The sequence below is a fragment of the Miscanthus floridulus genome, chromosome 14, assembly GCF_019320115.1.
Source record: "Miscanthus floridulus cultivar M001 chromosome 14, ASM1932011v1, whole genome shotgun sequence".
Classification (NCBI taxonomy): domain Eukaryota; kingdom Viridiplantae; phylum Streptophyta; class Magnoliopsida; order Poales; family Poaceae; genus Miscanthus; species Miscanthus floridulus.
In genome coordinates, this window is record NC_089593.1 from 75,643,088 (window position 1) to 75,670,202 (window position 27,115).

General features: G+C 46.6%; 2 protein-coding genes and 1 pseudogene across 2 annotated transcripts; all 3 read left to right on the forward strand.

Moving 5' to 3' along the window:
* Window positions 1–967: 967 nt before the first annotated feature.
* LOC136504165 (cysteine-rich receptor-like protein kinase 10) lies at window positions 968–3,731 on the forward strand (annotated as a pseudogene).
* Window positions 3,732–16,438: 12,707 nt separating this feature from the next.
* Window positions 16,439–17,877, forward strand: LOC136503771 (silicon efflux transporter LSI2-like). Its single transcript, XM_066498743.1, has 3 exons — window positions 16,439–16,585; window positions 16,680–17,481; window positions 17,599–17,877. Exons 1-3 carry the CDS (start codon window positions 16,439–16,441, stop codon window positions 17,871–17,873), a joined length of 1,224 nt encoding a protein of 407 aa, XP_066354840.1. The 3' UTR covers window positions 17,874–17,877.
* Window positions 17,878–19,140: 1,263 nt separating this feature from the next.
* Window positions 19,141–22,065, forward strand: LOC136504962 (putative cysteine-rich receptor-like protein kinase 20). The gene is made up of 7 exons (XM_066500018.1): window positions 19,141–19,969; window positions 20,056–20,163; window positions 20,302–20,471; window positions 20,598–20,808; window positions 20,952–21,192; window positions 21,292–21,442; window positions 21,537–22,065. The coding sequence occupies exons 1-7, from the start codon at window positions 19,141–19,143 to the stop codon at window positions 21,840–21,842; spliced, it is 2,016 nt and encodes a 671-aa protein (XP_066356115.1). The 3' UTR covers window positions 21,843–22,065.
* Window positions 22,066–27,115: the final 5,050 nt, after the last annotated feature.

Sequence of the window (27,115 nt, forward strand, 5' to 3'; positions counted from 1 at the left end):
ACCTTTATAGCTGAAATCATTTAGTGGTTGAAAATCAGGTTTGAAGTTGTCATTTTCTAAAATTCAAAATTTGAATTGTCCAAAATTAATGACAAAGATAGATGACCAGACTAAAATGATAGACCATAATTTTAGAAAATTTTAGAAAAAAATCATTATATTTGGAGTTAGTACGAGAGAGAAAAACTAGTTACAAGTTTCAGCCACAGATTAAAAACGGAAATCACACTTGTTCAACATTGATCATCATGAACCGTTGTAATTTTTCTTTTTAATCTCTGGGTAAAATTTCTCTCTCATACTAACTCCAAATGAGATGATTTTTTTTTCTAAAATTTTCTAAAATCATGCCCTATCAAGTTACTGTGTTGATTTGGTCATTCATTTCGGTTGAAAAAGTTTGAGCAATTCAAATTTTCAAATTTAAAAAAATAACAAGTTTTAACAAGATTTTGAAACACCAAATGATTTTAGCTGAAAAAGTGATGAATACCAAAGTTGTATAACTCATCAAAATTTACAATTTTTATTTTGGTCATTTCTTCATCTCTGCAAAGAGCCAAAGATCAAGTAAATTTTTAGATGGAGAAATTAAAGCTTATTAAAAACATAGTTCTGGCGCCAATATATACATGCGCAGCCAGTTTCCATGATTAGACCGAGTAAATTTTTAGATGGTTTCTAAGGTATGACGCGAGCTGATCGATGACTAGTAGTAGTGACTACTGATTACTGAAAGCAACTGGCCAGTGCGGAAATCAACTGTCGAAAAATGCCAGTTTCTAAGATTGGACTGGTGCGCAGGACGGCAGGAGGTTATACCATGCATGTACTCCTAATAATAATTTAAAGGCAGGGAGGAATTAATTGAATATTTTTTTCCAAGTGATCGTTTAGTGATGAATTGTTGAACGGTGGTAGATAAGAGGACTGAGCAAAGCATGACCATCTAGCCGGCAGGTGAAGACCAAAGAAGCACGAGACGTCAGCAGGTTGGCCTCTAGCCATGGCGAACGCCGTCTCCGGCATCGTCCTTCTGCTCGTGCTGGGCGGCATCACGCTGTTCCCGCGGGCGACCGCCGACGTATTCTGCCACAACCTTAAACAGGTCGCCGCCACCCTCCCCAAGAACACCGCTTCTTCCCCGGTGCACTTCGCCACCACTGTCTTCGGCCAACCCCCAGACGCCGTCTACGCTCTTGCGCTCTGCCGCGGCGACGTCGACAACGACACCACCTGCGGCGAGTGCGTAGCCACCACTTTCGACGCAATCTACTCGCCACTCTCGCCGGCGCAGCAGTTACAGTGCTACCAGGCTGCCTACTACTACGGTGGTGGCTGTTCCCTCGTCTACTCCGTGGACGACATCCTCTCGTCCTCCAATACGACGGGTGGAAACAACAATGGCGACGACACGCCATTCACGAGGTGGAACGCGAAAAGCTGGGGCAACTGGAGCACCAACAACATCACGGGCGACGCCGATGACGTTGCCCTCAACGTGGGCCTCCTTAACGAACTTCTGGTGAAGACAATACAAACGGCGGCCAGCACGACGCCGGTGCGGTTCACAACGGGCGTCATGGACAGCCCGACGATTGTGTTCTACTCCATGGCGCAGTGCACGCCTGACCTGTCCGACAGCATGTGCTTGGCGTGTCTGACTCGTCTGCTCGGCACGCTCAACTTCAACATGACCCTGCGGATGGGAGGACAGCTCCATGTCATACGGTGTTTTTTGAGGTACGAGTCGTATCAGTTCTACGACAGCAAGCCTATCCTGCATCTCGGGCGGCCATCGGCGCCTACGCCGGTTATGGCGCCAGTGAAACACAAGAGTAAGTTCCCATGGTTGTAATTCCTGCTGCCGATGAATACTGATGATGATGATGATGATGACTACTGAATTTTATCATGTTGGTATCAGGGCGTATGTACAATTTCTGGATAATTCTGATAGCTGTATTTCGTCCAGCAGCGGCAGCATTTCTCTGCTTCATCTTCTGCTGCCCTTGCCTTAGATCATACAGAAAAGGTGTGATAATCGGTACCTGAAACTGAAGTGTATTGTTCTGTCATGCTCTTTGTTTAAATTTATTCCTATTACCGGAATACGTTTGACTAAAAATAAAAGTATTTCGTCTAAATATTCAACTAAAGTGGAGAGATTAGAAGCAGGATCAAGGCGTACTAGGGACTTGAAGGCACAGGAAGAACTAATTTGGCAAGGGAAGAGCTCATCAGAGTTCTTCGTGTTTGAGTTTGAACAGTTACTGGACGCCACAGATAACTTTTCAGAAGAAACAAACTTGGGCATGGTGGCTTTGGCGCTGTCTACAAGGTACTGTAAGTAAATACAAAAACATCATATCTATCGCTGAGGAAATAGACGACTATATCAACATCATATCTATCATCATTTTGTCTCAAGGAAACTGGCCCTAAATTTTGACATCTCTTCCGCCAGGGCCAGTTTCCCGAGGGATTGGACATAGCGGTGAAGAGACTTTCTTCACATTCCGGACAAGGTTTCATGGAGTTCAAAAATGAAGTCCAGCTCATAGCCAAACTCCAACACATGAATTTGGTTAGGCTCTTGGGGTGTTGCTCTCAAGAAGAGGAGAAAATATTGGTTTATGAATACTTGCCAAACAAAAGCTTGGATTTCTTCATCTTTGGTAACACATTTACATTTCTTAATTTATCTTAGACATAATTTTCGTAGAAGCATCAAAAGGACTAAAACTTACTCGAACAATTGTTTCTGTCAGGGCCATGAATCCAGTCCCTATATGTAACTGAAATAGATTAATCTATTTGCAGATGAAAATAGAAGAGCTTTACTGAACTGGAACAAACGTATAGCAATAATTGAAGGAATAGCACATGGGCTTCTCTACCTACATAAGCACTCGCGGTTGCGTGTCATACATCGAGATCTTAAACCAAGCAACATTCTTTTGGATGGTGAAATGAATCCTAAAATTTCAGACTTCGGCCTAGCAAAAATCTTTACTTCAAACAACACTGAAGAAAGCACTACAAGAAGAGTGGTTGGCACATAGTAAGTTTCATATAAACTGATCATGCACTAATGGAAATTTATGCTTGGCTAAACCATATATATACAGTAATTTAACATATACTATATGTTTCATTTCAGTGGCTACATGTCTCCTGAGTATGCTTGCGAGGGTCTCTTCTCAATCAAATCTGATGTATTCAGCTTCGGTGTTCTCGTTCTTGAGATCCTTGGTGGTAAAAGGAATTCTGGCGGCCAAGACTATGGAAATTTCATCAATCTCCTTGGATATGTGAGTTGGATGCACATGTACCTTGCAAAATTATTTTGTTTATTTTGTACCCTATACATATAAATATACAATTCTTTGATGAAATTACAAACAGGCATGGAAATTATATGAAGAGGAAAGATGGGGCGAGCTCATTGACTCATCATTGGACACCATTAATCACTCAGAAGAAATGATGAGGTGTATGAACATTGCATTGTTGTGTGTACAAGAGAAAGCAGCTGATCGTCCGACGATGTTAGATGTCGTTGCAATGCTAAGCAACAAATCTATGGTCCTGGTTAAGCCTAAGCATCCTGCATATTTCAATCTGAGTAGCGTAGGAAACGAAGAGGCCTCCATTGCTACGCAGCCAAGCAGTATTAATAATGTGACCATATCTGTAACAACTGGTAGATAGGTTTTCTTTCACGTCATGATTTGTTTCTACAGAGCCAACGTAACTGTCTACTTGTTGCTGGAAAGCCTGGAACTACAAGGAGTAAAAGTCAGTACATAATTGATATAAGATCCTAGTATCGAGAAGAAAAAAAACATGATAGAGCATTTATTCTGTGTGATTTTATGGCTTGTCATAGTCAGTTACTGCAACTCTGAGACACAATTCAGACTGACTTCAGCTTCCAAGTGATCAAAACATACTGTTTTTTTTTATGAAATCAAAAACATACTGTGATACTGACTAAATTCGCTAGTTCATACAAAAGCTAAAGATGAGTCAAAGTCAGGCAGTTAGTTATCAATATCGTTGACTGACTGTAAAGGATCAGCTTATCTGGCAAAGCTACGAATTAATTATTCCTGACAGCGAACGAATTTTCACACGCTGCAAGACTAGACCAGATCAAATGGAAGATCTAGTCAGCAACAGCATCCTGACTAAATCCAACCGATTATTCTTGGGAGGAAAGTTGAAGAGAATATTAATCTACATTAATAGATATATAGGGATTACAACCTGCAGTTAGCCACAACCCAAAGAATGGTTGCCATGTTAACTGTTGTTGTGATGGTGCAGGACGGCAGCAACGTTTCAGGCCTCTGTGTGCTGCTTATTAGCAGATGATCAGAACACGCAGTGCTTGCATTTGCATATACATGTACTTGGAGGGAGCTGAACTTGTTGACAGCGAGAGGGAAGTTTGACCAGCTGAACTGTTATTGGCGGCTGGAACCAGCAGTCCTAACCCCAATCTGACGAACTTGAGTTCTAGGTGGTGTGATCCGAAAATACGAAGTTGATAACGTGGCAGCTGGTTTGAATATGGAGAGTCTCATTTTAGATAGCCTGGTGGAGCAGTCTAGTTTTTTTTAGATAAAATTCATTTTAGAGAATAGCTAAATCACTAAATTCAGATATTTCTTTTGGCTAGTCCCTTGGAGTTGCTCTTAGGACCCTTTTGGAGTTGCCAAAGCCAAGTTCATGGATTCCGAAATAGCATTTGACAATAGACGGATCTAGGTGACATGTAGGAGCCACGTCAATGCACAGTAAGTGTGCCATGTCAGCGTACAGAGTGGGTTAGGATCCGTTTGGACCTGGATGATATCCAAAATCAAGTTCATGGACCCAGAAATAGCATTTTGAGAGTAGAGGGACCTAGGTGACAACTATTGCCAAGTTGAAGGACCGACCATGAATTTTCCTCGTACGAGAAACTATTTAGTCAAATGTAGCGAGTCAGATTTATAGGTAGTATTTTAAACTGTTTGGAAAACTAAAAAAACATATGGGTGAGTTTGCACTCACCTAAGGGCGCGTTAGCACAAACAGTAAGTTGAGCCAAATAATACTAAGCTCTCTGTATTATAGAATAGTCTTATGTCGGACGGTAATAGTATAATGCTAAGAATGTTAATATTGAAGTTCAAGTGAATTGTTCATCTTCCTTCGTCGACTTAGTCATTTGGGTCATATGATGCGTAGTACGTAGTTCAATATTTCAACATAGTGAGAGGTAATTGGAAGTTATCAAAAGTCCAGTTTATCTTGAAACAAGGAAAAATCACTTTTTTTAAGGAGAATGAACTCTGCTTTACATCACTGGGGATACCAGTTTGTAAATGAAAAAGAACAGTCAAGAGCTGGACTAAACGCAGACACTAAAACACTTGACCAGGCATAAAGCCAGCAAAAGACTCCAGAATCAAATTTCACACACATCTGTCACCACCATTGTACTAGGTGTAAACTTCTCCATCCAGCTCATCATGATGGCGTCCTTGATGTGCAATAGCTTCTCCCTATCCACTTCCTTAAGCAAGATACTCCACTTCTGCATGAAGGATAAAGCAACATAGATGATGTTAGTGGGAGCTTTTGGAAATTTCTTCTCTATAGCCATCTTGTTCCTTGAGGTCCACAAAGCCCATGAGAAACATGTAAATATGAACATAATTAAACAAAGTGAAAGGGGCCCCTTGCCCTGCAGCCAAGTTTCAGAGAAGTCCATTAAGGACTTGGGGAAAGAAATCCCAGGAAATATTTCCTTCAACCTGGCTAAGTGACATTGAAAAAAGATATGATCAACCGTTTCTAGTTCCCCACAAAAGCAGCAATGGCCATCCCCTTTCCAACCCCTTTTCAGAAGAGATTGAGCCACTTGCAGTTTATTGTTAAAGACCTGCCAAAGAAAGAATTTTATTTTCAATGGCATCCTGCATTTCCAAATAATCCCAGCCACCCTGCTGACCACCCCTCTGTTGGTGATAAATTTGTATAAGGACTTAGTGGAAAAGATACCCTTTCTTTCCAAAGCCCATGAAACTGTATCATGACTATCTCCCTAAATTTCAATTAGATTCAATTCTGCATAGAGATTCAGCCAACTGTTGTATTCATAAGCAGAAAGAGCCCTATTGAAATCAACATTCCAATCCCCTTCTTCATAGCATTCTGCCACTGTACAGTTAGGCATCCTCACATCTTATAGAGATCCTCATAACTGATCATCAGAGGGACCTTATGCAACCAAGTGTCTTGCCAAAATTTGCAAATTCTACCATCCCCTAATTTGAAGATAGCCCCCCCACTTAAACAAGTGTTTGACTTTATGTAACCCTTTCCAAAATTGGGAAGAGCCTTTGACAGGAGCAGAGAACCATATTTATGTAACGCCCATCCATTTATTTAGCTTTGAGTTCGATCCATGTACTCAACTTATATCCAAGAGGGTGTTCCCTCAGACAAAAGTCGTCTCTGGAAAGTAAAGATACCACTAAAAATTAAGATTTTCCTGTGGTATTTTTAAAAAGAGGTAACCCTTACGAAAGATAATTTAGCCAAGAGGAATTAGCAGGGAAGTGTCAAATGTTGTCTTTGTAGTTCGGTTGAAACTATTCAACATTTATTCTTTGACTGCTACTTTGCACGTTTTGTCTGGAATACCGTGCATATCACATATGGAATTCAACCTCCCGCTAGTTTCACCAATATGCTAGGTTCCTCGCTACATAGTTTAAGCCTAAAACTTAGAAACTAAATTTTGCTGGGAGCTGCTGCGCTATGCTGGTCGATTTGGTTGAATAGAAATGATATGGTATTTAACAAAGCTAAACCTAATACATCAATGTAGGTAATTTTCAGGACAACGTATTGGATACGACAGTGATCCATGTTGTAGAAGGAGGAGGAGAGACTAATGTTCTTTGAGGGATGCACAAGATATGAGAGACGTTGATCATGGCCGTCTTCACAAAGTTCGGCTGGAACTTCATAAATCGTATTGAAGCTTTGTGTTTTGCTTTGTTCATTGCGCTCACTAGTTGGGATGAACTTTATTTCTTTTCCCTGTACGTGTAAGCCTTATGGCGTTGATGTTTTTCTATAGATGGTAGAGGCTGGAACTTTGTTCCATTATCTAAAAAAATAGCTTTGAGCACTCTGAACCATATTTCATCAGCCAGTTGCAAGATCTTACAAATCCATTTGACAAGCAAGGCCTCAATGATGTGGTGAGGCAAGATGCAGTAAGCTTACTAGTAAGAGACACGGCTGCCGCCATCGTCTGCCTCCAAGAGACGAAACTGCACAACGTGGACCAGGCTGTTGTGCAATGCTCGGTGGGTGCAAAATTCACAAACAATTTTGTCGTCCTACCGGCTGCCCAAACAAGAGGCGGCATCCTTCTCGCAGCAAATGAGGATTTCTTCGACCTCTCCAACCAGCACCTGTCCACAAACACTGTAACGGCAACTTGCACGATGAGAGCAGATGGGACCTCATGGTAGATAACAGTGGTCTATGGACCGCAAGGGGACGCCGAAAAGCTCTAGTTCCTACAAGAGCTCAAAGCTATCCGCCTATCCCCAGGCCAGCACACGGGAGGTGGCTAATCCTAGGCGACTTCAATCTCATCTACCAGGCGGAAGACAAGAACAATTCAAATTTATACCGTCGTCACATGGGGGCCTTCAAAGCGGCGATTGATGAGCTGAATCTAAAGGAGCTAAGGCTCAATGGGCTGTGTTTCACCTGGAGCAATGAACAGGATAGTCCAACACTTACAAGGATTGATAGCCTTGTCTTGCCGCTCAAGTGCCTCAACACGAAGCTGGTGAGAGTCGCTAAAGGGATTAAGAGATGGTGCAAAGAGAAAATTGGGGACACAAGGCTGCAGCTGGCCATCGTCTAGGAAGTGCTGCTGCAGCTTGAAGCGGCTCAGGAGTGCAGGGTGCTCACGCCCTAGGAGCTTCACCTGCGTCGACAGTTGAAGGCCAAAAGCACTGGCCTAGCCGCCATCGAAAAATCAAGGATCAGGCAGCAATCCAATCTAGCGTACATCCGAAGTGGAGACGCCAACACAAACCAGGGCTAGCACAAGATTAAGGAAAAACTACGTTCACTGGCTACACACTAATGGGGGAGTTGCAGTAACACATAATGACAAAGAGAAGGTGGTGGCAGATTATTTCTCAAATCACCTTGGTTCGGTAGCGCCGAGGACGAGGACCTTCGATTGGAATGCACTAGGGTACATCCCAAGAGACCTATTCATGCTTGAAGTGCCTTTCTCGCAGGAAGAGATAAAAAACACGATCAACTCCATGCCGTCTGATAAAGTGCCAGGGCCGGATGGATTCACGGGCGCCTTTTTCAAAGCATGCTGGGAAATAATCAAGGAGGACGTCACAGCAGCTTTGAATAGTATGTTCATGCTAAATTCCCAAGGATTTGAGATGCTAAATTCGGCAAATATTTTTCTACTTCCAAAGAAATCGGACGCAAGGCGAATGTCAGACTTTAGGCCAATCAGTCTCATTCATAGTGTCGCAAAGCTGTTCGCGAAGCTTCTTGCAAATAGGCTGGTCCCCCTCTGACTCCTTGGTCTCAAAATGCCAAAGTGCTTTTATCAAGAAAAGGAGCATCCATGACAACTTCCTTTACGTCTAGAACATGGTGCGAAGCATGCACAAGCAAAAGATGCCTGTAATTTGTTTGAAGCTAGATATACACAAGGCCTTCGACACGGTTAGCTGGCCCTATATGTTGGAAGTTCAACATGCATTAGGTTTCGGCCCATGGTGGCGTGAATGGGTTTCAATCCTTTTCAGCACCGCATCATCAAAAGTGTTGCTTAATGGATAGCAAGGACCGTCTTTCAATCATAGGAGGGGGGTTTGATAGGGCGACCCTCTTTCACCCATGCTCTTCATTCTTGCCATGGATCCGCTGCAGCGATTGATGGACATGGCAACGTAGCAAGGGGTCCTCTCCAAACTACCTCTAGCGGCAGCAAGATGGAGAATCTCTATGCATGTCGATAATGCAGCAATTTTCATTAACCCAACCAAGGAGGATCTAGAAGCCACCACGACCATCCTACATGAATTCGGCACAATGTCGGGCCTGCACATAAACCTATGGAAAAGCACAGTCCACCCAATCAGATGCCAAGATGTCAACCTTGATCATGTCTTGGCCTCATTCACAGGGACAAGAGAATCTTTCCCGTGCAGGTACTTGGGGCTACAGCTACATACAAGATCTCTACAGAAGGTCCACGTGCAACCACTCAATGAGCGCATTGGCCAGAAATTGCCGGGTTGGAAAGGAAAGATGATGAACAGAGCAGGTAGGCTATCCTTAGTCACTACGGTGCTCTCTTCAATGCCTACTTACCATCTCATAGTGTTCCCACTAGCGGTGTGGACCAGGAAGAAGATTGACAAAATTAGAAGATCATTCCTTTGGAAAGGAGAGGAGAACGTCAATGGGCGACACTATCTGGTGAACTAGCCGATGGTCTGTAGGCCCAAGGAGTTGGGGGTATGGGTGTGCTGGACTTGGATAGGTTTGGAAGAGCCCCGCGCCTCCGGTGGCTCTAGCAGGAGTGGGGAGATGATCCAAAGCCATGGGTGGGCATGGACGTGTCGTGCAACAACATGGATCGTCTGCTTTTCAAAGCCTCCACTAGGGTCACTATTGACGATGGCAACAGGGCACGCTTCTGGCACCACAGCTGGTCAGAGGGAGAGGCACCTAGATATTTGGCACCGAACCTATTCAAACTAGTGCGTAGGAAGAACATGACGGTTCACCAAGAATTGAACAACGGTAATTGGATCAGATCACTACGTACGTGCATCACTTCGACATTACAGGTCTAGGAGTTTGTTGGCCTATGGATCAGAATGTAGGGGGTGCAGTTACAACCCAATGTGCAGGACACAATTACATGGAAATGGACGGCTGATGGAAACTACTCCATCCGCTCAGCGTACATGGTTCAGTTTCATGGATCACACCGGAAATTCTAGCATGAACTTATCTGGAGAGCGCGGGCAAAGAATAAGTGCAAAATTCACGCCCGGATCCTCCTACACAACAAAATCCTTATGGTGGATAATCTGCAAATGAGAGATTGGCCCCATCAGGACCATTGTATCTTGTGTTACGGCCCTTCAGAGATAGGGATACATTTATTCTTGTTGTGCCCCTTTGCAAAACCTGATGGGGACGGGGTTCCCGATCTTCCATCAGGTTCAAGATAACTATCGATTTGGGCGGAAAGCGACACACCGATCCAGCTTCAGATCACAAAGACCCGAACCCTGCAACCTTAGCACCACGTCTCCTCTGGTTATTAACCGTGTCACAATTCTGTTGACCTCACCAAGAAGGCTAATCCCTGCTACGAATCGAAGAACACAAGCAAGAACAAGATAAAACGCAACTCTAGTATAGTGACAATTGTGGATATATGATTAAGCACTCGAATGTGGGGTTTCACAAACCGATATCGGCGACTGTTCAAAGACAGATTAATCTAAAGCAAAACTCAAACCCTAACATAGGTGGTGACTACGGATTATATTGCTTAAGGGGCATCCAAGGACCCCTATTCACGTCAAGGAGTCTCGACACGTTACAAGGCCCAAACGGCCTGAAAGACGGCAACGCAGCGTCCTGACAGATTCTGGACGCTAACTTGTTTCGATGATTCCAGTTGATTCTGAAGCAATTTTAATGTGGGACCACTTCCATTGGTTACCTTATCAAATTATCTTTCCATCCATACTTGGATCGTCGAAAATAGAGTCCGTATGCGAGTTGTGCGTCCATTTTACTACAGACTGCTCTAGAGCCCGAGATGGACTCGAACTTCACATGGATTGGGTCTCCAACTTGGTTTGGACGTCCTTGCTTGCCTTCTAAGGTGGTGGCCAAGGAGGAGGACATCCTTGGGCATCTCTAAGGTGTTCTCCATCTCCTTGGGGCGTGCTCCAACTTGGGCCAAAGTCCCAAGGATGAATATCAGGCCCACGACGATGACATAGCTTTTTGGCACAAACAGCGGCAACTTGTTGTGATGGTTTGGAGGCCATGCCGATGTGATATTGAGGTCAAACCAGATCCATTTGATCAAGTGCTCATCGACGTCAAACTCACTCCGGATGAAGGAGTTATGGCCTTCCCAATGAAGTAGTGTCGTGCTGCCGGTGAACCGAATGGTCAACTTTGATGGATTTGCACTTTGAGATCGGTCTTGTTCATGGCATATCCATTCTCTATCATCATCACCATTGTTCCTAAACACATTTGGACTACCAATATTAGGTAGTAACAAATTCTTAGTTTTATCATTATGCAAACATAGGAACGAGCTCACCTTGTCTTTAACTTTCACGGGCGTACCCATAGGTGTCATGTCCTCATCAAAAGCCATGTGAGATCAGGTGCTGACATGGGAAAATTTATCTGTGCAACTCCCACAGCAAGACCCTGCCTCCTTGGCCGAATGGTGGAATTGTTATCTGCATCATATGGAATCTGTGGAAGGAGAGAAATAGGAGGATATTCGAAAATGTGTTCCAAACGGTGCAGCAGGTCGCATACTCGACCAAAGAGGATATAGTGCAAAGACATAGGGCTATGAAGTTTGGTGTGGAGGCCAACTAGCAATGAGGCGTCTTTTTCCTCTTTTGGTGTTAGGACCATGGTGTTAGGCACCTAAGGTGCAAAGTGTACATAAAACTCTTTTCCTAACTTAATTGAGCGGCAGAACTCCTGCCATTTTCTTCAAAAAATGGTCCTAGTATTGATGATCCACTGGTCCTTGGGTCTACGCACCATCTTCCATTTGGCCATGTGATATTTAAACTTGTCTTGGGCCCCTTGCCACTGGAAATTAGCTCTGATGAAATCTATTTTTTTATGTACTCCGTCCTATTACCAGTAAAATCCCATACAATAGAGAGGAATACTGCTCAAGCGACTGTTATTGAGGATCTGTCTGCCCCCTGAAGTGAGGTGCTTCCCATTCCAAGGGTCCAACGTCTTGCCGGCAACACTGCAAAGAGCCAAAGATCACGTAGATTTTTAGATGGAGAAATTAAAGCTTATTAAAAACATAGTTCTCTAGCGCCAATATATACATGCGCAGCCAGTTTCCAAGATTAGACCGAGTAAATTTTTAGATGGTTTCTATGGTATGACGCGAGTTGATCGATGACTAGTATAGTTTTCCAAACGGGCCGCCCGGCACGGCACGGGCACGGGCACGGGCACGGGCACGGCCAGGCACGGCACGGCGAGGCACGGCACTATGCGGCACGGCGGCCCGCCGTGCCGTGCCTGATAGTGCCACCGTGCCGAAGTGGCAGCCCAGGCACGGCACTATCAGGTGTAAACCGTGCCGTGCCAGCAGGCACGGTGGCACGCTAGTGCCCGTGCCGGCCCAGGCACTAAACACATTTTAACCAAAGCACTGGAGAAACAAAAACGGAGCAAACACACAAGAGTTAAAAAATAGGAATATGGGAGCATGTGCAATGGCTGCCTCACTAAAAACCTGCTAGGTAAAACTCACCCTTATGAGAAACCCTAGTCAAAAAAAGAGTACAGCCTAGCTACAAAGTTCAAATGTTCAATGTTCTTACATCATTGTCCAAGTTCTCATATTACAGACCCAAGTTCCATCTAAATGTATAGACTAAAGTAATAAAGATGAAGACTAATGCTTCAAAGCTTCAAGCTTCAAGCTCCCAGCTGGCCAGCTGCAAAAGAAGAACAGAGTTAGCATTAGGATTACTAATCAGTTAGCAAAAGAAGAAGAGGAAGTTAGGGACTTAGGGGTATGATTTACCTTGGCGGCGGGAGCACTAATCAAGATAGAGGTCTTCAAATGCTTCTTCAAGCTCCTTGTCCTCCACATTGTGCTGCAGCCTTGCCTCCGCCAACTCTCAGTCCTTGATGCAGGTGAGCCACTCCACCGTCTCCGGCTTCAGCCTCCTCCGCCGCTCCTCGATGATCCTGCCAGTCATACTAAAGGTAGATTCTGAAGATATGGTAGAGACAGGAATAGTTAAAACATCCTTTGCCATGATGGACAGCACTGGATATGTCAGTTTGTGCTCATGCCACCATCTCAAGATGTCAAATGAATCATCCAACTGGCTAACAGTATCACAATCTAAGTATGAGACAAGTTCAGAAGCATTAGAAGCTGAAGAAGTAGCAGCATGCAACAAAGCAGTAGCAGATGTATCTCTAGACAGATTAAGAGTAGAATGCAGTAGTGAAGTACCCCCACCAGAAGAACTAGAATCATCATCATATATTTCATCCCAAGCAGACCTTTTCTTACTAGTTAGGTTTTGAGGGACAGTCCTCCTCAACCTAACAGCTCCATATTTCTCCTCATACTTATTGTAAACATCAGTAAGCCTAGCTCTAGTGCCAACCTAGTAAGCAATGTAGTCTATACTGGTAAGGTTCATCAACTTCCTTAGCACTTTTGTAAAACCCTTCATTTTAGCTCTAGGGTCCAAGATGAATGCAAAAGAATAGAGCAAAGGTATGTCCCTCCAATACTTATTATATTTATCTACCATAGGTTGAACCACATTCCTCAGATGAATGTCATTAGCATACTTGTTCAGGTGTATAGCAATCTTAACCAGATAATGAAGCATAAGTGGGGATGTAGGATAGTAAACACCAGACAAGGCAACAGTAGCATCATAGAACAGTTCAAGAAACTTAAAGACTTTTTCAGCAACAACCCAATGTTCTTCAGTTAGAAGCAACTCACCTCCCTCACCTCTAGGATAGTTAGCATGTATGAAAGTGGTGAAAGGATCTTTGTGAGGAAACAAAGTCTTAAGCATGAGATATGTAGAGTTCCACCTTACATCCATGTCCAACTGAAACTTTCTAGGCCTATAACTAGAAGCAATGCAATAGTTTTGTATGCTGCAATTCTCTGGTTAGATGAGTTTAAAAATGATATTGCAGTTCTAAAAACTTCAATCAAAGATTTAAGATAATCAAGTGCCTCCTTAACAATCAGGTTGATTATATGGCATGCACAACGCTGATGCAAGAACATAGTAGTAACAGCAGTTTCAGGATGTCTTGGATCCTCTACAAGAACCTCAAGATCAAGATATTTAGATAAAATAGGTCTTAGCATACGCATGGCAGAAACATTAGATGAAGCATTGTCCAAAGTAACAGCAAACACTTTTTCAAGCACACCATATTCACCAAGAACAGATGCAACTCTATCAGCAATGTTCTATCCATTATGGGAACAATCAATAAGCACAAGACCAAGAACCCTCTTCTCTAGTTGCTAATCAGGGTTTATGTAATGAGCAACAACACTAAGATAATCCTCTTTGGCTTTGCCAGACCAAATATCAGAGGTAAGGCACACACAATTAACAGAATCAGAACCAAGTACCTCAACAAGCTTACTCTTTCTATCAGAAAACATTTTGGCTAAGTCTCTAGTTGTGGTTTGTGTAGAGACAGCCTGAAACTTAGGATTATGAGCATTATTAATGTATTCCTCAAATGCAGCAGATTCACCAAAGCTGATAGGAACATCTACCCTAGTAAACAATCTACATAGTTCAGTACGAGCACGCATAGGACAGTAATCCCAATTACGCATAGAGCCATCAAGATTAAAAGAAATCTGAGTCTGACTAAACCCCCTAGTTTTCTCTCGCCTCTTAGCACATTTATCCCTGTGACGACGGAGGTGGCTAGTGCCACCTGCAGATCTACCAGAGTACTGTTTTTTGCAATGGATGCAGACAGCACCATACCTGATCTTCTTACCTTTGGGACCCATTTTGAAGAGCTTCTGGAAATCTTGCCACACATCAGAGGTAGAGGGGCGTGATACCTGGTCGTCGTCGGCGTTCTCACCGTCTTCTTCTCCACCACCACCTTCGTCACCATCAAGGTCGATGGGGTCCTCTACGCCAGCTGCACCAGGTACAGCTCCACGGCCGAAGAGCTCTTCTACCTCTTCGTCGCCCATGTCGTTGTCGTCGTCATCACCAGGGAGGTCACGGACCCTCTCCATCTCATCAGCCATGGCAGTGGCACTAGCCTCCACCGTGTCCTCAGAGACAGAGGGAGGTCGGGACGGCATCCTCACTTGCCCTGGCCTCAAACGTCTGCCAAAAGAAGAAGAAAGGAAGAACATGAACATCAGTCAAGAACTCAAGATTCAAGAAAAGAAATCAAGAACGGAGCAGATCGGAGCTAGGGTTAGGGTTAGGCTTCGGAGCTAGGGTTAGGGTGTCTTACCTAGACGTCGTCGGCGACGAAGACGGCGGAGCCGAAGCTCCTAGCAGCAGCGGATCTGTGGATCTTCAGAAGAGGGAGTGAGTCAGTGACAGTGAGAGAAAGAAGAAGAAGAGCAGAAGGGGATGTTACCTGCATCGTCGGAGCTCCAGAAGAAAGGAAGAACATGAACATCAGTCAAGAACTCAAGATTCAAGAAAAGAAATCAAGAACGGAGCAGATCGGAGCTAGGGTTAGGGTTAGGCTTTGGAGCTAGGGTTAGGGTGTCTTACCTAGACGTCGCCGGCGACGAAGACGGCGGAGCCGGAGCTCCTAGCAGCAGCGGATCCGCGGATCTGCAGAAGAGGGAGTGAGTCAGTGACAGTGAGAGAAAGAAGAAGAAGAGCAGAAGGGGATGTTACCTGCATCGTCGGAGCTCCAGAGCTACGGCTGCTAGAGGACGAGAAGAGGAGGCGGGGTCCGCGGGGATGACGGCGAGTCGCCGTCGCCCTTGGGAGGGGCCGTTGCCCTTCGCCACCGTCGTCGGAGACGAGAGGGCGAGAGCCAGAGAGGAGAGGAGGGAGAGCGTTGGCCAGCGAGCCCGAGAGGATGAAATGAGTTAGGGTTTCTGTGGGTGGGGAGCGGGGGAGGCCGGCCGGCTTATATACGCGGCGACGTCGTTGCCCTGGATCCAACGGCCATAATCCATCAGGGGGAGATCGGACGGCTGAGTTCCCTGGATAGCGGGCCGTTAGCGGGCCAGGCCACTTTACCGTGCCGTGCCCGTGCTGGCCCATGGGCCGAATTGGCAGCCCAGGCACGGGCACGGGGGCGGGCCGTGCCAGGCACGGACACGTAGGCTGCCGGGCCGGGCCGTGCTTGGGCCGTGCTTTCTCGGGCCGTGCCTGGGCCGGCCCATCGTGCCCGGCCCATCTGGAAAACTATAGAGTCTTTTACTTGTATGCCATTAAAAAAGATGGTCTAATCGTCTATGTCCCTAAAAAGTTCGATCTATCGTCAGTGTCCAAGCTCGAAAAACTTTTCTCTCTTACGCCATTCTGTCACTAACGGTGTGAAATGTGGGTGGCAAAGGACTTGAATGCCCCTGAAACTTTTGTTTCTCATGTGCCACTGCCTGCTGGGCGGCACCGTCCTGGACCTTTCCATCAACGGCCTCACCGGCCACATCCCGGCATCGCTCGGGAACCTGACGTCGTTGCAGGAGCTTCAGCTCAGCGTGAACAAGGTGTCCGGCCCGATCCCGGCCGAGCTCGCGCGCTGCACCAACCTCACCGACCTCGAGCTCGACAACAACCAGATATCCCTGATGTGCCGCCTGTTCCCTCGAGCTCGCCGCCGACTTCGTGCTGGAGCTTGCCGCCGAGCGCAACCTCCCCGCCAAGCCCTTCCTGCTGGCGCTGGCGTCCAGCGCCAACATCGGCTCCAGCGCGACGCCCATCGGCAACCCGCAGAACCTGGTGATCGCGTTCAACAGCAAGATCCCGTTCCCCAAGTTCCTCCTCGGCATCCTGCCCGCCATGCTCGCCGGCATGGCCGTCAACATGGTGATGCTGCTGTGCATGTACTGGAAGGACCTGGATGGGAGCAGCAGCCCCATCGACGTTGACGGCAAGCGGATGGAGGCCGTCGAGGAGGGTGCCGGGGCCCATGCCGGCGTCGAGCGGAGCCCGAAGCTGCAGCTGGGCAGCACCAACGGCGGCAGCGGGTACATGTCGCCGCTGATGACGGAGAACATCTCCACGAAGCACCCGTGGTTCATGCAGTGCACGGAGGAGCGGCGGAAGCTGTTCCTCAAGAGCTTCGCGTACATCGTGACGGTGGGCATGGTGATCGCCTACATGGTGGGGCTCAACATGTCGTGGACGGCCATCACCACGGCCATCGCCCTGGTGGTCGTCGACTTCCGCGACTCCGAGCCGTGCCTCAACACGGTGTCCTACTCGCTGCTCGTCTTCTTCTCGGGGATGTTCATCACGGTGAGCGGATTCAACAAGACGGGGCTGCCGGTGGCCATCTGGAACTTCATGGCGCCCTACTCCAAGGTCAACAGCGTCGGCGGCATCTCCGTGCTGTCCATCATCATCCTCCTGCTCTCCAACCTAGCATCCAACGTCCCAACAGGTACGTACGTATTTATACGTAGCTGCATGCGTGCTATATTAATTGGTTGGCATGCATGTTCCTCAGCACCTGTGCTAATTAATTATTAATTGGTTGGTCCGTACTGCGTGCATGCAGTGCTTCTGATGGGCGGCGAGGTGACCTCGGCGGCGGCGCTGATCTCGCCGGCGGCGGTGGTTCGGTCGTGGCTGCTGCTGGCGTGGGTGAGCACGGTGGCGGGCAACCTGTCACTGCTGGGGTCGGCGGCGAACCTGATCGTGTGCGAGCAGGCTCGGCGGGCGACGCGCAACGCCTACGACCTCACCTTCTGGCAACACATCGTCTTCGGCGTGCCCTCCACCCTCATCGTCACCGCCATCGGCATACCCCTCATCGGAAAGATCAACATCTGACCAACCTCGATCGCTCACGTCGTCGTCGTCGTCGTACTCTCATCGGTATCATCATCGATCACTCCGGCCGGCCGGCCGTCGGTCGCCGGCCACCGTATCATCGTCGTCTATCATCACTCTATCTTGATCTGCAGCTAGCAGGTAGCCACGCGATGCATGCGCATGCATGCAGGCATCAACGTAACGCCGGCTCATCGTGTGGTGTATACTTATATTACGACAGAGTATAATTGTACGTACGTACAACGTACAGTGCCCCTTCAGTTCCGTATATGTACGTGGTGTGTATTATATATTATTAATTATGGCTCTTTAAATTAAAGCTAGAATTCACTTTTAGCTTTATTTGCTCGTCATCAATCGGACTATATATTGTGATTTTGGAGCGAGAGGAGTAGCAAGTGCATCTGTGCGTGCATTCAGTGTACTTGTCGTTACATTATTGTATTTACAAACAATACTAGCTACACTCGGTGGCATCGGTAGAAAAGTGTTGGATGGAGGAGGCAGTTTTTTTTAAGGGGCAGTTGGAGCAAGAAACCTAGAAACTTGGAACTAGGTCCTTCGTATATTATCGCATCTCTTTCTCGGTATCTCACTGCCCTTTGTTTAAAAAAGGGGGCAATCATCAGACTACCATTAGTCATGCTCTGAAAATAAATCAAATTCTCAAGTCACTCATCTTAATTACAACATAGATCAACTACACAAGTATCTGCAAATTAAATGCAACACCTTAAAAAGTTCCAGGACGGTGCCACCCAATAGGCAGTGGCACATGAGAAACAAAAGTTCCAGGGGCATTCAAGTCCTTTGCCACCCATATTTCACACCGTTAGTGACAGAATGGCGTGAGAGAGAAAAGTTTTTTGAGCTTGGACACTGACGATAGATCGAACTTTTTAGGGACATAGACGATTAGACCATCTTTTTTAATGGCATACAAGTAAAAGACTCAAAACTATAATGACTAGTAGTAGTGACTACTGATTACTGAAAGCAACTGGCCAGTGCGGAAATCAACTGTCGAAAAATGCCAGTTTCAAAGATTGGACTGGTGCGCAGGACGGCAGGAGGTTATACCATGCATGTACTCCTAATAATAATTTAAAGGCAGGGAGGAATTAATTGAATATTTTTTTCCATGTGATCGTTTTGCGATGAATTGTTGAACGGTGGTAGATAAGAGGACTGAGCAAAGCATGACCATCTAGCCGGCAGGTGAAGACCAAAGAAGCACGAGGCGTCAGTAGGTTGGCCTCTAGCCATGGCGAACGCCGTCTCCGGCATCGTCCTTCTGCTCGTGCTGGGCGGCATCACGCTGTTCCCGCGGGCGACCGCCGACGTATTCTGCCACAACCTTAAACAGGTCGCCGCCACCCTCCCCAAGAACACCGCTTCTTCCCCGGTGCACTTCGCCACCACTGTCTTCGGCCAACCCCCAGACGCCGTCTACGCTCTTGCGCTCTGCCGCGGCGACGTCGACAACGACAACACCTGCGGCGAGTGCGTAGCCACCACTTTCGACGCAATCAACTCGACACTCTCGCCGGCGCAGCAGTTACAGTGCTACCAGGCTGCCTACTACTACGGTGGTGGCTGTTCCCTCGTCTACTCCGCGGACGACATCCTCTCGTCCTCCAATACGACGGGTGGAAACAACAATGGCGACGACATTCCATATACGAGGCGGAACACGAAAAGCTGGGGCAACTGGAGCAGCACCATCAACATCACCGCGGTCGATGACGTTGCCCTCACCGTGGGCCTCCTTAACGAACTTCTGGTGAAGACAATACAAACGGCGGCCAGCACGACGCCGGGGCGGTTCACAACGGGCGTCATGGACAGCCCGATGATTGTGTTCTACTCCATGGCGCAGTGCACGCCTGACCTGTCCGACAGCAAGTGCTTGGCGTGTCTTACTAGTCTGCTCGGCACGCTCAACTACATGACACTGCCGATGGGAGTACAGCTCCATGTCATACGGTGTTTTTTCAGGTACGAGTCGTATCAGTTCTACGACAGCAAGCCTATCCTGCATGTCGGGCGGCCATCGGCGCCTACGCCGGTTACGGCGCCAGTGAAACACAAGAGTAAGTTCCCATGGTTGTAATTCCTGCTGCCGATGAATACTGATGATGATGATGATGAATACTGAATTTTATCATGTTGGTATCAGGGCGTATGTACAATTTCTGGATAATTCTGATAGCTGTATTTCCTCCAGCAGCGGCAGCATTTCTCTGCTTCATATTCTGCTGCCCTTGCCTTAGATCATACAGAAAAGGTGTGATAATCGGTACCTCAAACTGAAGTGTATTGTTCTGTCATGCTCTTTGTTTAAATTTGTTCCTATTAGCGGAATACTTTTGACTAAAAATAAAAAGTATTTCGTCTAAATATTCAACTAAAGTGGAGAGATTAGAAGCAGGATCAAGGCGTACTAGGGACTTGAAGGCACAGGAAGAACTAATTTGGCAAGGGAAGAGCTCATCAGAGTTCTCCGTGTTTGAGTTTGAACAGTTACTGGAGGCCACAGATAACTTTTCAGAAGAAAACAAACTTGGGCAAGGTGGCTTTGGCGCTGTCTACAAGGTACTGTAAGTAAATACAAAAACATCATATCTATCGCTGAGGAAATAGACGACTATATCAACATCATATCTATCATCATTTTGTCTCAAGGAAACTGGCCCTAAATTTTGACATCTCTTCCGCCAGGGCCAGTTTCCCGAGGGATTGGAGATAGCGGTGAAGAGACTTTCTTCACATTCCGGACAAGGTTTCATGGAGTTCAAAAATGAAGTCCAGCTCATAGCCAAACTCCAACACATGAATTTGGTTAGGCTCTTGGGGTGTTGCTCTCAAGAAGAGGAGAAAATATTGGTTTATGAATACTTGCCAAACAAAAGCTTGGATTTCTTCATCTTTGGTAACACATTTACATTTCTTAATTTATCTTAGACATAATTTTCGTAGAAGCATCAAAAGGACAAAAACTTACTCGAACAATTGTTTCTGTCAGGGCCATGAATCCAGTCCCTATGTAACTGAAATAGATTAATCTATTTGCAGATGAAAATAGAAGAGCTTTACTGAACTGGAACAAACGTATAGCAATAATTGAAGGAATAGCACATGGGCTTCTCTACCTACATAAGCACTCGCGGTTGCGTGTCATACATCGAGATCTTAAACCAAGCAACATTCTTTTGGATGGTGAAATGAATCCTAAAATTTCAGACTTCGGCCTAGCAAAAATCTTTACTTCAAATAACACTGAAGAAAGCACTACAAGAAGAGTGGTTGGCACATAGTAAGTTTCATATAAACTGATCATGCACTAATGGAAATTTATGCTTGGCTAAACCATATATATACAGTAATTTAACATATACTATATGTTTCATTTCAGTGGCTACATGTCTCCGGAGTATGCTTGCGAGGGTCTCTTCTCAATCAAATCTGATGTATTCAGCTTCGGTGTTCTCGTTCTTGAGATCCTTGGTGGTAAAAGGAATTCTGGCGGCCAAGACTATGGAAATTTCATCAATCTCCTTGGATATGTGAGTTGGATGCACATGTACCTTGCAAAATTATTTTGTTTATTTTGTACCCTATACATATAAATATACAATTCTTTGATGAAATTACAAACAGGCATGGAAATTATATGAAGAGGAAAGATGGGGCGAGCTCATTGACTCATCATTGGACACCATTAATCACTCAGACGAAATGATGAGGTGTATGAACATTGCATTGTTGTGTGTACAAGAGAAAGCAGCTGATCGTCCGACGATGTTAGATGTCGTTGCAATGCTAAGCAACAAATCTATGGTCCTGGTTAAGCCTAAGCATCCTGCATATTTCAATCTGAGTAGCGTAGGAAACGAAGAGGCCTCCATTGCTACGGGGCCAAGCAGTATTAATAATGTGACCATATCTGTAACAACTGGTAGATAGGTTTTGTTTCACGTCATGATTTGTTTCTACAGAGCCAACGTACAGAACTGGGTGAACTGTCTACTTGTTGCTAGAAGCCTGGAACTACAAGGAGTAAAAGTCAGTACATAATTGATATAAGATCCTAGTGTCGAGAAGAAGAAAAAAACATGATAGAGCATTTATTCTGTGTGATTTTATTGCTTGTGATAGTCAGTTACTGCAACTCTGCGACACAATTCAGACTGACTTCAGCTTCCAAGTGATCAAAACATACTGTTTTTTTTTATGAAATCAAAAACATACTGTGATAATGACTAAATTCGCTAGTTCATACAAAAGCTAAAGATGAGTCAAAGTCAGGCAGTTAGTTATCATATCGGTGACTGACTGTAAAGGATCAGCTTATCTGGCTAAGCTACGAATTAATTATTCCTGACAGCGAACGAATTTTCGCACGCTGCAAGACTAGACCAGATCAAATGGAAGATCTAGTCAGCAACAGCATCCTGACTAAATCCAACCGATTATTCTTGCGAGGAAAGGTGAAGAGAATATTAATCTACATTAATAGATATATAGGGATTACAACCTGCAGTTAGCCACAACCCAAAGAATGGTTGCCATGTTAACTGTTGTTGTGATGGTGCAGGACGGCAGCAACGTTTCAGGCCTCTGTGTGCTGCTTATTAGCAGATGATCAGGACACGCAGTGCTTGCATTTGCATATACATGTACTTGGAGGGAGCTGAACTTGTTGACAGCGACAGGGAAGTTTGACCAGCTGAACTGTTGTTGGCGGCTGGAACCAGCAGTCCTAACCCCAATCTGACGAACGTGAGTTCTAGGTGGTGTGATCCGAAAATACGAAGTTGATGACGTGGCAGCTGGTTTGAATATGGAGTCTCATTTTAGATAGCTTGGTGGAGCAGTCTAGTTTTTTTTAGATAAAATTCATTTTAGAGAATAGCTAAATCACTAAATTCAGATATTTCTTTTGGCTAGTCTCTTGGAGTTGCTCTGAGGACCCTTTTGGAGTTGCCAAAGCCAAGTTCATGGATTCTGAAATAGCATTTGACAATAGACGGATCTAGGTGACATGTAGGAGCCTTACATGTAGGAGCCACGTCAATGCACAGTCAGCATGCCATGTCAGCGTATAGAGTGGGTTAGGATCCGTTTGGACCTGGATGATATCAAAAACCAAGTTCATGGACTCAGAAATAGCATTTTGAGAGTAGAGGGACCTAGGTGACAAATATTGCCAAGTTGAAGGACCGACCATAAATTTTTCTCGTACGAAAAACTATTTAGTCAAACGTAGTGAGTCAGATTTATAGGTAGTATTTTAAACTGTTTGGAAAACTATAAAAAAACATATGGGTGAGTTTGCACTCACCTAAGGCCGCGTTAGCACAAACAGTAAGTTGAGCCAAATAATACTAAGCTCTCTGTATTATAGAATAGTCTTATGTCGGGTGGTAATAGTATAATGCTAAGAATGTTAATATTGAAGTTCAAGTGAATTGTTCATCTTCCTTCATCGACTTAGTCATTTGGGTCAATTATATGTTGCGTAGTACGTAGTTCAATACTTCAACATAGTGAGAGGTAATAGGAAGTTATCAAAAGTCCAGTTTATCTTGAAACAAGGAAAAATCACTTTTTTAAGGAGAATGAACTCTGCTTTACATCACTGGGGATACCAGTTTGTAAATGAAAAAGAACAGTCAAGAGCTGGACTAAACGCAGACACTAAAACACTTGACCAGGCATAAAGCCAGCAAAAGACTCCAGAATCAAATTTCACACACATCTGTCACCACCATTGTACTAGGAGTAAACTTCTCTATCCAGCTCATCATGATGGCGTCCTTGATGTGCAATAGCTTCTCCCTATCCGCTTCCTTAAGCAAGATACGTACTCCACTTCTGCATGAAGGATAAAGCAACATAGATGATGTTAGTGGGAGCTTTTGGAAATTTCTTCTCTATAGCCATCTAGTTCCTTGAGGTCCACAAAGCCCATGAGAAACATGTAAATATGAACATAATCAAACAAAGTGAAAGGGGCCCCTTGCCCTGCAGCCAAGTTTCAGAGAAGTCCAGTAAGGACTTGGGGAAAGAAATCCCAGGAAATATTTCCTTCAACCTGGCTAAGTGACATTGAAAAAAGATATGATCAACCGTTTCTAGTTCCCCACAAAAGCAGCAATGGCCATCCCCTTTCCAACCCCTTTTCAGAAGAGATTGAGCCACTTGTAGTTTATTGTTAAAGACCTGCCAAAGAAAGAATTTTATTTTCAATGGCATCCTGCATTTCCAAATAATCCCAGCCACCCTGCTGACCACCCCTCTGTTGGTGATAAATTTGTACAAGGACTTAGTGGAAAAGATACCCTTTCTTTCCAAAGCCCATGAAACTGTTGACCCAGTAGATCACCTGCTCAGGTGAGTCGACCACTCACCAGTCTTGCCGACCACGGCCGAGCACGACAGACGTTGTCTGACCACACACTATGGCTAGATGTAGAAGAAGAGAGGGATGGAGCATACACACACAGCAGAGGCATCAGCGTTGGCCGGAGCTCTGTATAGGAGATGGCAAATCTGAACTCACTTTACTGAGTTACAGTGGCAAACTATATCTACAACTCTATCCATCTAGTCCTAGTACAGCTGCCATGCTACTACAATTACTAGATATGACAGCAGGGCTGACTTTGGCGTCTGCCCCTGCTGTGGCTACAGTGTGGCGGGTGAGCCGTTCGGCGCCTGTCCCTGCAGCTGCTATAGTGTAGTAGCAGGGAGCTCTTTTCGACACCGCCTTCACCTATTGCGCATTCACACAGGAGATGCAGAAGATTATCTAACAATTCTTCCCTTAATCCTTCTGCTACCCTTGAACCCCCTCCATGCCGATCATCTTCTTCAGCTCCGTGAGTTGAAGACGGCCGAGTGGCTTGGTGAGGACGTCCGCGAGTTGCCGACCAGTTTCGACGAACTCGATGACGATATGCCCTCCATCGACATAGTCCATGAGGAAGTGTAACTTTACGTCGATGTGCTTGCTCCAGTCATGGAGAACCGGATTCTTCGCGAGGGCGATGGTGGGCTGGTTATCCACCATCAGTGCTGGTGGGTGAGCTTCCGTACCGGTTAGCTCGCCCAGCAGCCGACGCAGCCACACAACTTGGCACGCCACTGTGGCCGCCGCTATGTACTCTGCCTCGCACGTAGACAGCGCCACCAACTTCTGTTTCAGCGACAGTCATGAAATTGGAGCCGGCCCGAGGAAGACGAGCACGCCAGAGGTGCTCCGTCGTCTGTCGATGTCCTCCGCCATGTCTGCATTGCTGAACACAGTGAGCTGCAGCCTGCTTCCGCCTGTCTTGGGGAAGACAATCCCTTGATCCAACGTCCCCTTGACGTAGCGTAACGGCCGCTTCACCGTAGCCCAGTGATCCTCTCTAGGATCCTCCATGAAGCGACTGACGTAGCCCACGGCGAACGCAATGTCCGGCCTCGTGTGGACTAGGTAGCGCAGACCGCCGACGATGCCCTAGTAGAGTGTTGCATCCACCTTCGCCGCGGTGCTAGCCTTTGTCAGCTTCAGCCGCTCCTCCATCAGAGTCACGCATGGCTGGCACTCAGCCATGCCGCTCTGCTCCAACAGCTTCAAGGCATACGCGCTCTGATCGAGCGTGAGTTCCTCTTTCCCCTGTCTCACCTTGATGTCGAGGTAGTAGGAGAGTGCGCTGAGATCGCTCATTCGAAAACGAGCCGCCATCTTGCGCTTGAAGCTATCGATGTCCTCCACACACGCGTCGGTGACGATCAAGTCATCCACATACACGCCGACGATGAGCTCCTCCTTCCCCCATCGCCGTGTGTAGAGCGCATGCTCGGTTACGCACCGCTGAAACCCAAGCTCGCCTAGCGTGGAGTCAAGCTTGGCGTTCCACGCTCATAGGGCCTGCCGTAGCCCGTAGAGCGCCTTGTGTAGTCGGAGCACCCTGTGCTCCGCTCCCTTGACGGTGAAGCCCAGAGGTTGCCTGACGAAGACCGTCATCGCCAGCTCGCCGTTGAGGAAGGCCGATTTTACGTCCAGGTGATGGACGCGCCAGTCCTTTGCTGCTACCAAGGCTAGTAGCAAACGGACAGACTCCATGCGCGCTACTGGCGCAAAGACTTTCTCAAAGTCGATGCCCTCGCACTGAACAAAGCCTCAGGCGACGTGACGTGCCTTGTGTTTGACAATGGTGCCGAGCTCATCCCGCTTGACCTTGTACAACCACTTCAGGCCGATCAGGAGGCATCCTAGAGGTGGATAGACGAGCTCCCATGTCTCATTTTTCTCGTTCATCTTCATCTCCTCCAGCATCGTCCGTCGCCAGTTTCCATCACGCTCGGCCAGTGCGAACGTGGGTTGTTCCTCTGCGCTGACGAGCAGCAGCTCTTGGTTATTGAGCAACCGACCCACTAGGCCTGAGGGCCCGTGCTGCCGACGATGTCATCCAGCCTACGGAACCGCGCCTCCTCACCTTTGTGGAAGGCATCCACGAACTCAGTGATATCACTTGAAGGTGAGGCGAACTCGATCGGCGTCAATGGACTTCCCTGTTCCTCCAGAGTGCTTGGTACAGCACCTGGAGTGCTCGGCACCCCCGATGCTGTGCTTGCCACTACTCCTGGACTATTCGTCACCACTTCTGGAGTGGTCTGCACCCCTCCCGGAGTGCTCGGCACCAGTCTTGTAGTGGTCGGCACCACTGCAAGACTGCTCGGCTCCACTACGGGAGTGCTCGGCACCAGTCTTGTAGTGGTCAGCACCACTGCAAGACTATTCGGCTCCGCTACGGGAGTGCTCGACACCCGTCCTGGAGTGGTCGCCACCACTGCAGGACCTCCCGGCACCACTCCCGGAGTGCTCGACATCCCTCCTGGAGTGCTCGGCTCTATCGCTGGAGTGCTCGACACCCCTCCTGGAGTGCTGGCACCTCTTCCCCAGCGTCTCCACCACCGTGGATGACCAAGTGCTCGACGACGAAGGTGCTGGTGAAGCCGCAAGCTTCCCCCATGCTCGGACTGCTCCAGTCCTAGGCCGCCTTCTTGTTGAACACGACGTCACATGAGACAAATACCTTGTCTCCGCCATCGCTTCGTCCTTGCTCGTCAGGAGTTGCAGCCACATGTAGCGACTGCAATCATCCACGAGCAGGAGGAAGTACCGCCGACCACCGTTTGTGGCTGGCGTGATCGGCCCACAGAGGTCGTCGTGGACGAGCTCGAGA

Bases quoted from the DNA above. Each gene is read 5' to 3' on its own strand.
- LOC136503771 (XM_066498743.1), top strand. From the start codon at position 16,439: ATGCCCCTGAAACTTTTGTTTCTCATGTGCCACTGCCTGCTGGGCGGC. The intron at 16,586-16,679 runs GTGTCCGGCCCG...TGTGCCGCCTGT, and splicing joins TTCAGCTCAGCGTGAACAAG to TCCCTCGAGCTCGCCGCCGA. The intron at 17,482-17,598 runs GTACGTACGTAT...GCGTGCATGCAG, and splicing joins AGCATCCAACGTCCCAACAG to TGCTTCTGATGGGCGGCGAG.
- LOC136504962 (XM_066500018.1), top strand. From the start codon at position 19,141: ATGGCGAACGCCGTCTCCGGCATCGTCCTTCTGCTCGTGCTGGGCGGC. The intron at 20,164-20,301 runs GTGTGATAATCG...TGGAGAGATTAG, and splicing joins CCTTAGATCATACAGAAAAG to AAGCAGGATCAAGGCGTACT. The intron at 21,193-21,291 runs GTAAGTTTCATA...GTTTCATTTCAG, and splicing joins AGAAGAGTGGTTGGCACATA to TGGCTACATGTCTCCGGAGT.